The following is a 12645-nucleotide window of genomic DNA, read 5'->3' on the forward strand; positions in this document are numbered from 1 at the left end:
CCTTACACCCCCACCCTCCCCTCTGCACACACGGGACAGAGGCAGTGGGCAGCAGAAGCCACTTCCTGGGAATGCCCCCAGCAGGACTTGGGGCTCCAGGAGCCTGAACAGAGGCGGCACTGGATGGGACATGTGACTTGGTCTGGGTACTGCCGTGGCCTGGCAGGAGCGCACAGAGCCCAGGGCCAGGCGGTGGGGAGGGTGAGACTTGCCCTGGCGAGCAGGCCTTGCCCTTTGGTGCCACCTGCTTCCCAGCCTCACCCAGCAGCCCAGGGAAGCTACCGTGGGCTGACACAGGAGGGGACTTCAGGGCATCCAGGCTCAGCTATGGGCCACCCCGTCCCTGCCAGCTATTGTGTCTGGTGGTCCCACACCCAGCCCAGCCAGTCGCGTATACAGAGCCCTCAAGGGCCAGGTGGGAGGTGTGGGCCCCATGGAAGTGAGGCACAAGCGGCAGATCCGCAGGGCTGAAAGGCGCCAGCCTGGACCATGCAGCCCAAAGGCCAGGAGCAGTTTCAGCCCATGGTCTAGCTTCCTGGCCCAGTCACATGCCCTGGTTTGTCCAGGAGGGAGGAGTCGTTTTGGGCCGGGTTAGGCCAAGTGACCCTACGCAAGGTTCCAGGGCCCCACAGGGTCACTGACAACAGGCAGCACCCAGACATCCCTGCAGTAGTGCCTGGCAGCAGAAGGCCTTGGCCTGCCCGAGGGGCGCAGGCCTAGCTGGAGACAGGTGGGCCCTGCAGCGTTGGGGGGGTCCATGCCCTTCTGAGGGGCTACAGCCGCCCCCGAAACAGGCCTGTCCTCCAGGTGCAGAGGGGAAGGAGCCCTGGGAGCTGTTAGCTCTACTCAACTCCTCTCCCCTCCACCCCCCAGCAAGGCCCTGGCCCCACTTTGAGCATCCCATGGAATCAGACTCCCGCCAGGGCCGGTTGTTCCACCCCGGGGGTGCTCTGGGCTTCCCTCAGCACCGTGAGCAGGATCCAGAGGGACAGCCACAGCCTGCTCCCTTGTGCTCCCCGGCCCCGTGGGAAGCAGGCAGCACCCGCAGTGGCTTTTAGTACCGGAGCACGAGCCGTGGGGGAGGCAGGAGCGGCCAGAGAGCCAAGGGGCTGGCAAGCTCATAGCCGAGCCTCTGCTCCATGCCTGGAGACTCTGCTATGGGACCGGCCGCCCCCAGGGTTAGAGGCCTCGCTCGCTCACAAGAGCATTTCCTGGGCTACACAGAAGCAACCCAGGTCCCTTCATTATTCCCGGCAAGCTCGGACCCACCGCACCTCCCCCAGGGAACCCCCTGCAGACGGTGGCCAGTGCTGGCCAGCCAGGCCATGTGTTCCCTACAGGGCTGGTTTTGCACCGACTCACCTTGAACGGCCGGAAGAGCAGGTAGAGCTCTCGGGGCTTGATGTCCACAGGCAGACCGCTGACAAAGAGCGTCCGGACCTAGGAGAGAGGGGCGTGCACTGAGCACCGGCAGGTGCATTAGGTACCACGCGCATGTCAGGGAGCTGGCCTCAATCCACTGTGTGCGCCCGGCCTTTCCCCGGCTCCTGGCAAGTCGGGAGTGCTGTCTGTCGCAGTACGGGCACGGAAGTTGGCTGCTCCAGTCCTAGAATTCAAGCTTCCTGCAAGGGGCTGGAGTTTCCCGTCTAGCTGGAGTGGTCGTTCAAGCCACCGGCCCACCTTGGCACAGCAGCTCCTCCTGCCTAATGCCCAGGGAAGCAGTGGGCCAGCATCTTCTGTAGCTGGCACCCCGGAGCCATGTAGAATGGCTGTCACACCCCAGAGCTGCCTGCACTCCATTGGCTCCACTAGGCCCAGCCCCTCAGTACGACCTGGGCACTAGAGCAGGGCTCGAGACCCTGGCTCGAGGGCTCGAGACCCTGGCTCGAGGGCTCGAGACCCTGGCTCGAGGGCTCGAGACCCTGGCTCGAGGGCTCCGAGGTGAGTTGCGTCGCCTCGGACGCCATCTTGCTGGGGGCCCAGAGCAGGCACCATGGGATTGATGCTGCAGACTTCCACTAGCCCAGAGAAACCTGCTGGTCACAGGAGTGAGACCTGTTCTGTCCCCATGCAGGAAGTGTCTAGCCACACTGGACAGGAGAGTCTTTCGGCTTCTAAAGAGCGCAGGGTGCTAGCTACTTGCAGGTGCTCAGCGGGCTACAGACCTGCCGGGACCCTTTCTGGCAGCCTCCCAGCAAGAGTCCAGTCCTTGCTACGACATCCATCCAGGGCCTCAACGCCTTCTCCAGAAGTGCTCAGTGCCACACCAAAGAGCATCTCTCACTCGGCCAGCCTCACCGCAGCTTAGGCAGTCGCTTTTAGACCTCTCCGGAGTGCCATTCCCTGAGGGAATTCGCCGCCCCCCCACACACAGCAAAGGGCTTTCAGCACAACTAGAGAAGTGAGGGGGTACGGGTGCCTCAAAAACCCTCCTGAGGCAGGGGCTGCCAAGTCAAGTGGCAGCAGGACAGCCCATGGAGACCATGCTTGTGACCATGCAGTGGTGACAACATTGGCCCCGATGGCTGCCGCAGCCTGCCCAGACTGAGTTACTGGCTCCACCCTCCACGTCCACGAGTCTTTGGAGCAGCCTGAGGACACCAGGCAGGCTCCAGCAGGGCTGGGTTAAGTCTCCCATGGGCCCCCGACTACTGGATTTGTGGGGCCCCAGTACACGAGTAATGTAGCACAAGTCACAGTTGTGTCCGGGTCTAGTACTGCCGCACTAACCCTGCCTTTTAGTGAACAAAGCTGTTCTGTGGCTACATTTCAGGCTTAAAACTCTTGTGGGCTAGAGTCTATTCAAAACAGCCCGCTCTTTACCTCAGAGCGGTCACTCCCCTCCTGGGAGAGCGTGGGGGAAGGGGGGCTCCAGGCCGGGTGTAGGAGCGGGTGAGGGGCTCTGACCTGGTAGTGTGTGAGGTGCAGGCTCTGGCCTCAGGCTGCCCCTGGAAACGGCCAGCCGCTGGCATGTCTGTGCACCCCTAGCTGGTGGGAGGAGGGGGGCAGCAGGTCACCGTGAGCTGTCTCTTCCCACAAGCGCTGCAGGAATGGTGCTGGTGCAGGCAATGCAGAGCCACCTCCCTGCCACACTCCAGGCCAGGTGCTGCAGAGACATGCCAGCTGCGGGTCACTTCTGGGAGTGGGCTGAGGCCATGGCATGCAGGCATCCTGCCTGAGCCCCATGGTGCTTTTAGCACCCCAGACAGTGTGACTGACTGGTTGTGACCCCTGAACAGATCGGGGCCCACAAAAATACCCCCCCCCCCCCCCCCCGCAGCTGCAACCATCTGGCCCCAGGCAGTCACCCTTCCTGCCTCAAAGGGGCAGCTTTGTGCCTGGCATGTGGGTCTGTCCCCCAGGAAGGGGGCATGCGGACCAGCAGGCAATGCACTTCTGCATGCGGCAAGTTGGCAGAAGCCTAGACCATAGCAAGCCAGTCCAGCCACCATGTCAAATCCTGAGCACGACAGTGGCTATGGAATGCCTCACTGGCCCCATGCCTGCCTGCAAGACGGTCCAGCCTGCTGACCCACAGAGCCATCAAGGCAGGACAGACCTGCTACAGCCTGAAGTTTGTAGCCCGAGAGGTTTTCTGCAGCCACAGATCAGACACAAACTTTATTCTAGGGATGCAATAGTGCAGTCAATTAACTGATAAGCAAAAGCGTATAGGATAATGCTATGGACTACATGCATTTCCCTCCCCCCAGTACTTTTAGCAGGCTAGCCAGGAGTCTGACTCAGTCCTGGCTCACACCAGGTCTGGGACCTACCCCAGCTGCGGCTCTGCATTTGAAGTGTATTAGGAGCCAGGTGGGCAGGCAGCCTGGCTCATGTCGGGTCCAGGAGCTCAGACCACCCCATCCTGCTGCCTCTTTCAGAGGAGGCAGCACAGGGTGACAGGGCAGCTGGTCCGTGAGGGGAGCTGGTTTTTTTAAACTGGGGCCCTTGTGGGCCAGCTCCCTGGCACCCCAAGCTGCTGCCTCTGATCCAGAGGCAGCAGCATGAAGTGGTAGGGGCTCCTCAGGAACGGGGCTATTGTGCACTGGCTGCCAGCCCCACCCCCGGGGACTATCACATAGTCAAGTAACCAATAAGAACTCATTAGACTGACTATTCAGTTAACCGATGTTTAACATCCCTACTTCACACCAGAGGCAGCTAGACCTGCTGTCAAAGGGCATCTGGGTTTGCTCGTGGCCTTGGTCAGAGGTGCTCAACCAGACCAAGCTTCTGGACCAGACCTTCTGGTCGGGAGGCATTCAATCCCGTACTGTGGGCGGCAGCACCAAGACCTTGAAGGATCCCACAGAACCACAAGCATAGGGGCAGAAGGGGCCTGGAGAAGGTCAGCAAGTCCAGCACCCCATGTGGTGGCAGGAAGAAGCCTAGACTATCCAACAGGGCTTGATCCAATTTGTCCTTAAAAGCTTCTAATGACTGTGGGACTTCCTGGGAAGCCTGCTCCAGAGCACAGCTACTCTTACAGGTCTAACCAAGTCTCCCTTTGCTGAAGATTAAGCCCATTGCCTCTGGTCCTCCCTTCCCAGGACATGAACAATTGATTAACTGTCCTTAATGTAAGGAAGACTTGAGAAGAGTGATTCAAGTCATGCCCCAATCTTCCCAACCCCCGAAGACCTGTGCCCAACCCACCCAGCCTTTCCTCGGCAGACAGGTTTTCTCCACCTTCGTTTGTTGCTCTCCCTCTTGGGCAGCACAACCTTTAGGGAGGGTGTGGACAAGCTGGAGAGTCCAAGACTGACCAGTATCCCCCTGGGTCCTAGTCACTGGTAGGACAACTGCCTCCTGCCGATACACCCTGGAACAGTGGTGGGTGGCCAGTGGCCCCACACTGGTGGGTTGTGGGAGATATTTTACTGCTGTCAGCCATCTATAAGCTCAGTCCCTGTAGCTCCCACTGGTTGCAGTTTGCCATTCCTGCCCAATGGAAATAGTCAGAAATGCCAGCCCACTGTGATCCACTAATCCCCAGTTCCCTTTCAGCTCTGGTCTGCAACAGCCCCCAGCTGCTCCTGCCCTACATTTTTAGTTGTGCATTTGATTTGTCCTTAAGTGAGAGGAAACAAAAATCCTTTCTACTGGCCTTTATTGGCTTTCACTTTGTTGAATTCAGACCCACTCAAAAGGGCTGACAATCCAGGAGGACAAGTTTAACAAAAACAAACAAACTACATTCTCACAATCCCTTCCAGCTGCAAGGATCAGAAGCTTGTCCGCCACTTCGTTAGGCACATCCTTAACGAGGAGGCTGGCCAGTACTGGACCTAGGGGCAGCCCTGCAGGACCCCACTAGATAGAGTAATGAACGCAGTAAAATATAATCCCACATAAACTGATGGCCTAAATTAGCGGAACCCATCAACAGAATCATTGTGGATAGTTCTGAAAGTGTTTGCTCCATGTCTAGTGACAAACTAAGAACATTGGCACTTATTGCTTTCCTAATAAGAGAAAATATTGCCTCTATAAATCCATGGTGCACCCTTCTAATCTTCCCACAGTATTCAATAGATCACCCAACTGCAATTAGTAAAGGTATAGAGATGGGCAAGAGAAAGTAGGTCCTGAACACAGTCCATATAAGGAGAGATTACGGAATGACTGGAACATCTCAAATTGGAAGAGATATGATTAAGGGGAAGATACAACAGCTTTAAATCATGACTGGAAAGAGTTGAAGGAGGAAGTGTTTTACTCCTTCAGCCACCACAAGAACCAGGAGTCACTTAATATGACTAGGCAGCACATTAAAGAACATTTTTCTTCAGTCAACCTGCAGGACCGTTGCCAGGAGGAGGTTTTTAGCCTAAACAGGGTTAAAAAAAGAATTCGGTAAATCATGACAAAGTCAGTCCCTCAATGGCTACTGGCCAGCATGGGCAAAGATCCAACACCATCTTCTGCAGGTCCCTCACCTCTGTTTGCCAGAAGCTGGGGATGGATGATAGGATGAATCACTCAGCGACTGCCTGTTGTGTTCATTCCTGTGAAGCAACTGGCACTGGCTACAGTTGGCAGACAGGATACTGGGCTAGAGGGATCTTTGGTCTGACCAAGTTTGGCTGTTCTGATGTTCTTACATGAAACCCAGTTGTATCTGCCCCTGCAGTAACCCACTAGACCCCACTTCTGTCCCAGAGTGGAAACAGCACCTCATTGTCCTGTAGCAGAACTCCTGGGTTAAGTAACAGCATGGATTTGTGAACAAATCACATCAAACCAACTGGATCAACAAGGCTTGTTATCCTACAAGGGGGAAGCAGCTGATGTGGTATACCCAAGCTTTAGTGAGGCATTTGTTAGTTTCATGACACATTGAACACACTAGGGAAATCCATAAGATGGGGCTACAAGATAGGCACGTAACTAGCACATAACTAGCTGGATAACTGTTCCCAGAGTAGTTTTCAATGGTTCTAATCAAGCTAGAAGGGTCTAATGAGTGGGATTCCACTGTGATCCATTTTCGGACTGGTTCTATTCCATATCTTCAAAACCGCTGTAGATGATGGCACTGAGACACATGCTTAAAGTTTAGAGGATACCAAGCCAGGAGGAGTTGCAAGTGCTTTGGAGGACAGGGTTATAACAGATTGGCTTGGACAAACTGAAGAAGTGGCCTGAGGTGAACAGGATAAGAACATAAGAACAGCTGTACTGGGTCAGACCAAAGGTCCATCTAGCCCAATATCCTGTCTACCGACAGTGGCCAGCACCAGGTGCCCCAGAGAGGGTGGACCGAAGACAGTGATCAAGCAATTTGTCTCCTCCCATCCCTCTCCAGCCTCTGACAGAGGCCAAGGACACCATTTTATCCCCTGGCTAATAGCCTTTTACGGACCTAACCTCCATGAATTTATCCAGCTTCTCTTTAAACTCTATTATAGTCCTAGCCTTCACAGCCTCCTCTGGCAAGGAGTTCCACAGGTTGAAAGTTCTTCTTCACACAGTGTGTAGTCTTTTATTAGTTTTAAACTGCTCCCCATTAATTTCATTTGGTGTCCTCTAGTTCTTCTATTTAGGGAACTAATAAATAACTTTTCTTTATCGGCCCTCTCCACACCACTCATGATTTTATATACCTCTATCATATCCCCCCTCAGTCTCCTCTTTTCTAAACTGAAAAGTCCCAGTCGCTTTAATCTCTCCTCATATGGGACCCGTTCCAAACCCCTAATCATTTTAGTTGCCCTTTTCTGAACCCTTTCCAAGGCCAAAATATCTTTGAGGTGAGGAGACCACATCTGTACACAGTATTCAAGATGTGGACGTACCATAGTTTTATACAGGGGCAGTAAGATGTTCTGGGTCTTATTTTCTATCCCTTTCCTAATAATTCTTAGCATCCTATTTGCCTTTTTGACCGCCGCTGCACTCTGCGTGGACGTTTTCAGAGAACTGTCCAGGATAACTCCAAGATCTTTCCTGATTTGTTGTAGCCAAATTAGCCCCCCATCATACTGTACGTATAGTTGGGGTTATTTTTCCCGATGTGCATTACTTTACACTTATCCACATTAAATTTCATTTGCCATTTTGTTGCCCAATCACTCAGTTTGGTGAGATCTTCTTGGAGTCCCTCACAGTCTGCTTCTGTCTTGACTATCCTAAACAGTTTGGTATCATCTGCAAACTTTACCACCTCACTGCTTACCCCTTTCTCCAGATCATTTATGAATAAGTTGAAAAGGATTGGTCCCAGGACTGACCCTTGGGGTACACCACTAGTTACCCCTCTCCAATCTGAAAATTTACCATTTATTCCTACCCTTTGTTTCCTGTCTTTTAACCAGTTCTCAAAAGAAGAAAGGACCTTCCCTCTTATCCCATGGCCATGTAATTTACACAAGAGCCTTTGGTGAGGGACCTTGTCAAAGGCTTTCTGAAAATCCAAGTATACTATAGCTACTGGATCCCCCTTGTCCGCATGTTTGTTAACCCCTTCAAAGAACTCTAACAGATTAGTAAGACAGGATTTCCCTTTACAGAAACCATGTTGACTTTTGTCCAACAAATTATGTTCTTCTACATGCTTCAATTTTATTCTTTACTATTGTTTCGACTAATTTGCCCGGTACTGAAGTTAGACTTACCGGTCTGTAATTACCAGGATCGCCTCTAGAGCTCTTTTTAAATATTGGTGTCACGTTGGCTACCTTCCAGTCATTAGGTACGGAAGCAGATTTAAAGGATAGGTTACAAACCACAGATAATAGCTCAATTTCCCATTTAAGTCTTTAGAACCCTTGGATGAATGCCATCCAGTCCCGGATGATGAAATTCAATAAGGACAGACCGACCAAGTACTCCCCTTAGAAGTATCAGCTGCACACATTTATTGTGTCCAGTTCTGGGGGCCACATTTCGTGACAGATGGGGACAAATTTAGAGACAGTCCAGAGAGGATTTTATTTAAAGGTCCAGGAAATCTAACTACTGGGTACTCTGATTGAAGCAATAGTAGGGAATGGAATCTTCTCCAGAAAATTCTGACGAATAGTCAATATTTTTTTTTCCCTTTACAAAAACAAAGAATTGAGGCTTGTTGACAAGGGAGACAAGCCAGTGGCTATAGAGCATTTAGATTCCCAGAAAGCCGTTGACAAGGACTCAAAGGTTCTTAAGCAAAGTCAGCAAACAACCCTGATTATATATGTAAAATGGGGTCTAGCTTGGGTCTAGCTTGCCTGCTACAAGATTTGAGTCATTGAGACTAGGTCGCCAAAGATCAGTGTGGAACAGTCAGCGATGCTGGGAATCATTAAGGGACAGAGAAGATCGAAGAGTGTTTCTGGATACAAATCCATGTTACACCCACATCTTGAATATTGAGACCACATCTGCCTGGTTCGTTGCAAAAACCACCACACACCCCCACCCAACACCAACCCATAATTAGAAGAGGGGCAATAAGAGTGACTAGCAGTATGGACAACTGCCCTATGAGGAGAGAGTATGACAGGGACTTTCCAGCTGAGAATATGAGAGCAGCCCATAAAATGACAGAGTGAACGAAGAATTTACTTCTTCCCATAACACAACTAGGGGTCACCAAGTGACATTAATAGGCAGGAAGTATTTCTTCACACAACACAGTCATCCCCAAATTCCACAGGTTAACCATGTACTCTAGTACACTGACAACGACTCATCACTTAACTCTCCATTCCATGCAGGGGCCCCAGCCCCCCAAGCCAGGATGCTGGTTCCCTGCACATGCGGGCTCCTGCAGAGCCACCTGCCATGCTGTCTCTGATACAGAGGCAGCAGGACAGAGGGGGCAGGGGAAGACCAAGAGCTGGTGTTCCTGGAGAGCCAGCTTAAAAGCCAGCTCCCACGCCCTCCCCCACAGGAATATGCAACCACTACATTTCTGTGGTTACATGTTTACACTCATTAACATCCCTCCGGGAACTCTTTTCCGTAAGATGCTGAAGGCCAAGACCAACGGGGTTCAGCAAAAACTAGATCAGTTCATGGAGGCAAGGCCCATTAGTGGCGACTAGCCAGGATGGGCAGGGCGGGTGTCCCAAGCCTGTCAGAAGGTGGGAATGGATTCCCTGTTTCTGTTCATTCCCTCTGGGGCACCTGGCACAGGCCACTCAGGAGATGGGATACTGGGCTGGACAGACTTTTGGTCTGACCCAGCGTGACCACTTACGACCGGTCATAACAGGTCATTAGAGCTGACTGAGTCCAATAGTTTAATATAGGAATTGCATACAGGGCTCCTGCCAGCTAGCTGCTAAATTATCTGCCAGAGTTTAAGTGTCTAAGTAGCTCCCGGGGAGCCATGGTTAGAGGTGCCCCCTCCAACCAAAATTCAAGATGGCGCCCTGGTCACTAGGAGACTGGAGTGGCCATGGCTTGTCTGCTGTAGACACCTGGGCTCTAATCCCGCTGGGAAGGGAAGCCTTGCTCAAGGGGCATATTAGCCACTAGGTGGGTATAGGATTAGCGTGGGGCTTCAAGCTGAGTGCATCCTTCCCTGGGTGAAAGGTGTTTAGATTGTCCTCCCCTTTCTCCTCCCCCAATTATCCTGAATCACCTGCAGATGAATGAGAGATTTTTTCCTGTGGCCAGAGTCAAAGGGAAAGCGACTGTAGTGACCACGTGTGTCAGCTCGGAGAGTCCCGTCTCAGTGCCCATGCGCCAACTGCCAATCATCCGTTCCGATTTGGTGATGGTCTCATGAGACTGTAGCAGTGGCACCTCCCAGATCTCGTTTATGGGCCAGGGATGTCCCACCTCCCTCTCCTTATATTGGGCATTGAAAGATCCAGGACCAAGCGGCCACTGCACCATTTGTGTCTGGCCTTGGAGAGTTGGTGAGGGAGGATCAGTTGGAGCAGAGCCGTGATAGGACCTCACGGCCTCCTCTCCCCCATGCACAACCCTGGTTTTCTTATCCAGTCCCACTCGTCGCTGGACTGGCTGCACTGCACCTTTGCTATGTTGGCAGGGAGGTGCACTTTTCCACCTTTCTGCTCATCAGTCAGAGCTAGCATTGCAACAAGCCCTTCTGCCCACTCGACCCTTCCCTCCCAGCCCGGGGAGCCGAGGACACAGTCCTAACAAGCTACATGAAGCCCAGGGTACCCAAGTGTCATGATCAACTAAAGCATCTCAGCCAGGCTGCTGCAGTGCCAGCTCCCCAGGGAGTGGCGAGGTCTGGAGGCGAGAACATGGGCACTCCCCCGGCTTCAGTTCCAAGGAGCCATTTTGCCCCTACTCTGGCACTTCCTTGCCAGCTTAGCTTGGAAAAAAGGGCCAACATGCAGGTGACACAAATGTGTCACCTCCTGGAGGTTCCAGCTGTGTCCAGGCAGCATGAGAACAGGATGGGCAGTGAGCAGAGTCTCCATCTCCTCGGGCCCCAGACCCACTTGGCTTAGGTAGCACCACCCGACACCTGATGCTTTCGAAGCCACTGGAGCACACCCCTATCCAAGTGCCTGCGACCGGCCAGCTTGGGGGGCGGGGGAGGCAGGACAAAGCAAACCCAAGACGGGGGCAAGATACTAGTGGGATGGGTTGTAGCCTAGCAGCAGGAGGCTTTCGCTACCTCAAGGTCAGCAAGTCCAACCCCCTGCCCAAGGCAGGAACATCCAACTAAATCAACCCAGCCAGGGCTTTGTCAAGCCATGATGTCCTACTCTAGCCATGAACTGCCTGCCACAGAGGCCAGTCAAGCCTTTGTTGCACAAGAGGACTTCCCAAACTCTTCCTCAGGAGAGGAGGGGTGTGGAGGGGGCCCTCCCCCGGTGTCTGAGGAAAGCTCTTGCCTCCATTCCTCGACGGGGCAGACCAAACAGAGCAAGCCTAAGTTGACTAGCCAGTTTCTGTAGCAGCTAGGAGGGCCTGACACCTTCAGGACGTTACCAGTCTACACACCTTTTGAAGGGCTCTGGATCTATGCACCAGGCCCATCCTGGCAGTCCATGCCACACAATCCCCTCGCTTCTCCCCTACACAGAAGACAGATCATTAGCGCCAAGGAGGCAGCCCATGAAGTTCTGCACTTGCACCTCGTGGCCTCATGTCACTGTCTGGAAGCCCTGGGTCACCGAGCCAGGCATCTAGGAACTAGCCACTGGGCAAGCAGCGCTTGCACCATTTCGTTAGATGGTACGCGGAACCTCAAGCTATTACCTGGGCAGCTGGTTGACTAGCAGATACCTAGAGACCAAATACCTTTTCCAATATAAAGTTCTGTGAAGGCAGGAGCCCGCCAGATGCTGCTGAGACTATGGCTTCCCAGCAGTCAGACTCCCCTGGGGAATGGCTAAATCGGCATTTGCTGAGGGAAGGGATGGTCCCCGAGGCCTGTTCAGGTTCCATTTAACTCAGTAGAACACAACAAGTTACCCCCTGCAACCACTCAAGTCCAGCAAGTGACTAAAAACTGCTCCTGCCCATCTGTAGAATTGGAATCTTCCTTCTTTGCTGCAGCAGCCTGAGACCAGACCTAGGCTCCTTCTGCCTCCTTTAGTCTGCACCTGGGCTTAGCAGGCTGGACCCTGGGGGTGTGTCTACACTACAGAGTTGTCAAAAAAATGGACTTTCCAAAAAACTTGAGGAATGTCCACACTGCAATTGCATTTTTTCAGAGGGGTTTTGGTAATCCTCATTCAATGAAGAATGCCTTTTTGCAGAAGAGCTCTTTCACAAAAAGGTGTGCATGGATGGGAAAGAGGGAGGTTTTCTGGAAGAGGGAAAAGCATGGGTGCTCTGGTGGCCACTCCGTCCATAGCAATTACTGCTTACATGTGAGACCGCGTCCAGGCAATCTGGACTCTTGAAAAAGCAGCTGGCTTGACACTTTTGCAGTGTGGATGCTCTTTTGGAAGATCTCTTCTGAAAAGAGCTCCTTGTGCAAGAAGCCTGCCGTCTGGACTTAGCCTAGGAGGCCAGTCCCAGGAGAGCATTGGGCTGTGTCAAAAGCTGCCATGGTCTCGCTGTGCGGGCCAATCCTGCAGCCCCGCTAAAGATCTGCATGAGAGCTGGTCACCACTGCTCAGAGCTGCTCCGATTAGCCAGGGACCCGGTGGCTCGGTCACAGCCTGTATGTAGCTGACGACAGCACCACCGGAGAGGTGGGGAGCAGCTGCTGTGCTC

General features: G+C 53.1%; 1 protein-coding gene across 2 annotated transcripts in view; it reads right to left on the reverse strand.

Annotated features, from left to right (window-relative positions):
• Positions 1-12645, reverse strand: part of RBPMS2 (RNA binding protein, mRNA processing factor 2) — a 45180-nt gene that overhangs the window by 15354 nt on the left and 17181 nt on the right. For both annotated transcript variants that reach the window (XR_012895811.1, XM_075897472.1), the window contains exon 2: positions 1363-1440. Coding sequence is in view for 1 of the 2 variants with exons in the window: in XM_075897472.1 (XP_075753587.1) it covers positions 1363-1440 (78 nt within the window). In the remaining variant the exon portion in view is untranslated. The remainder of the gene's footprint in view (positions 1-1362; positions 1441-12645) is intronic.

The sequence above is a fragment of the Pelodiscus sinensis genome, chromosome 14 (assembly GCF_049634645.1).
Source record: "Pelodiscus sinensis isolate JC-2024 chromosome 14, ASM4963464v1, whole genome shotgun sequence".
Lineage (NCBI taxonomy): Eukaryota > Metazoa > Chordata > Testudines > Trionychidae > Pelodiscus > Pelodiscus sinensis.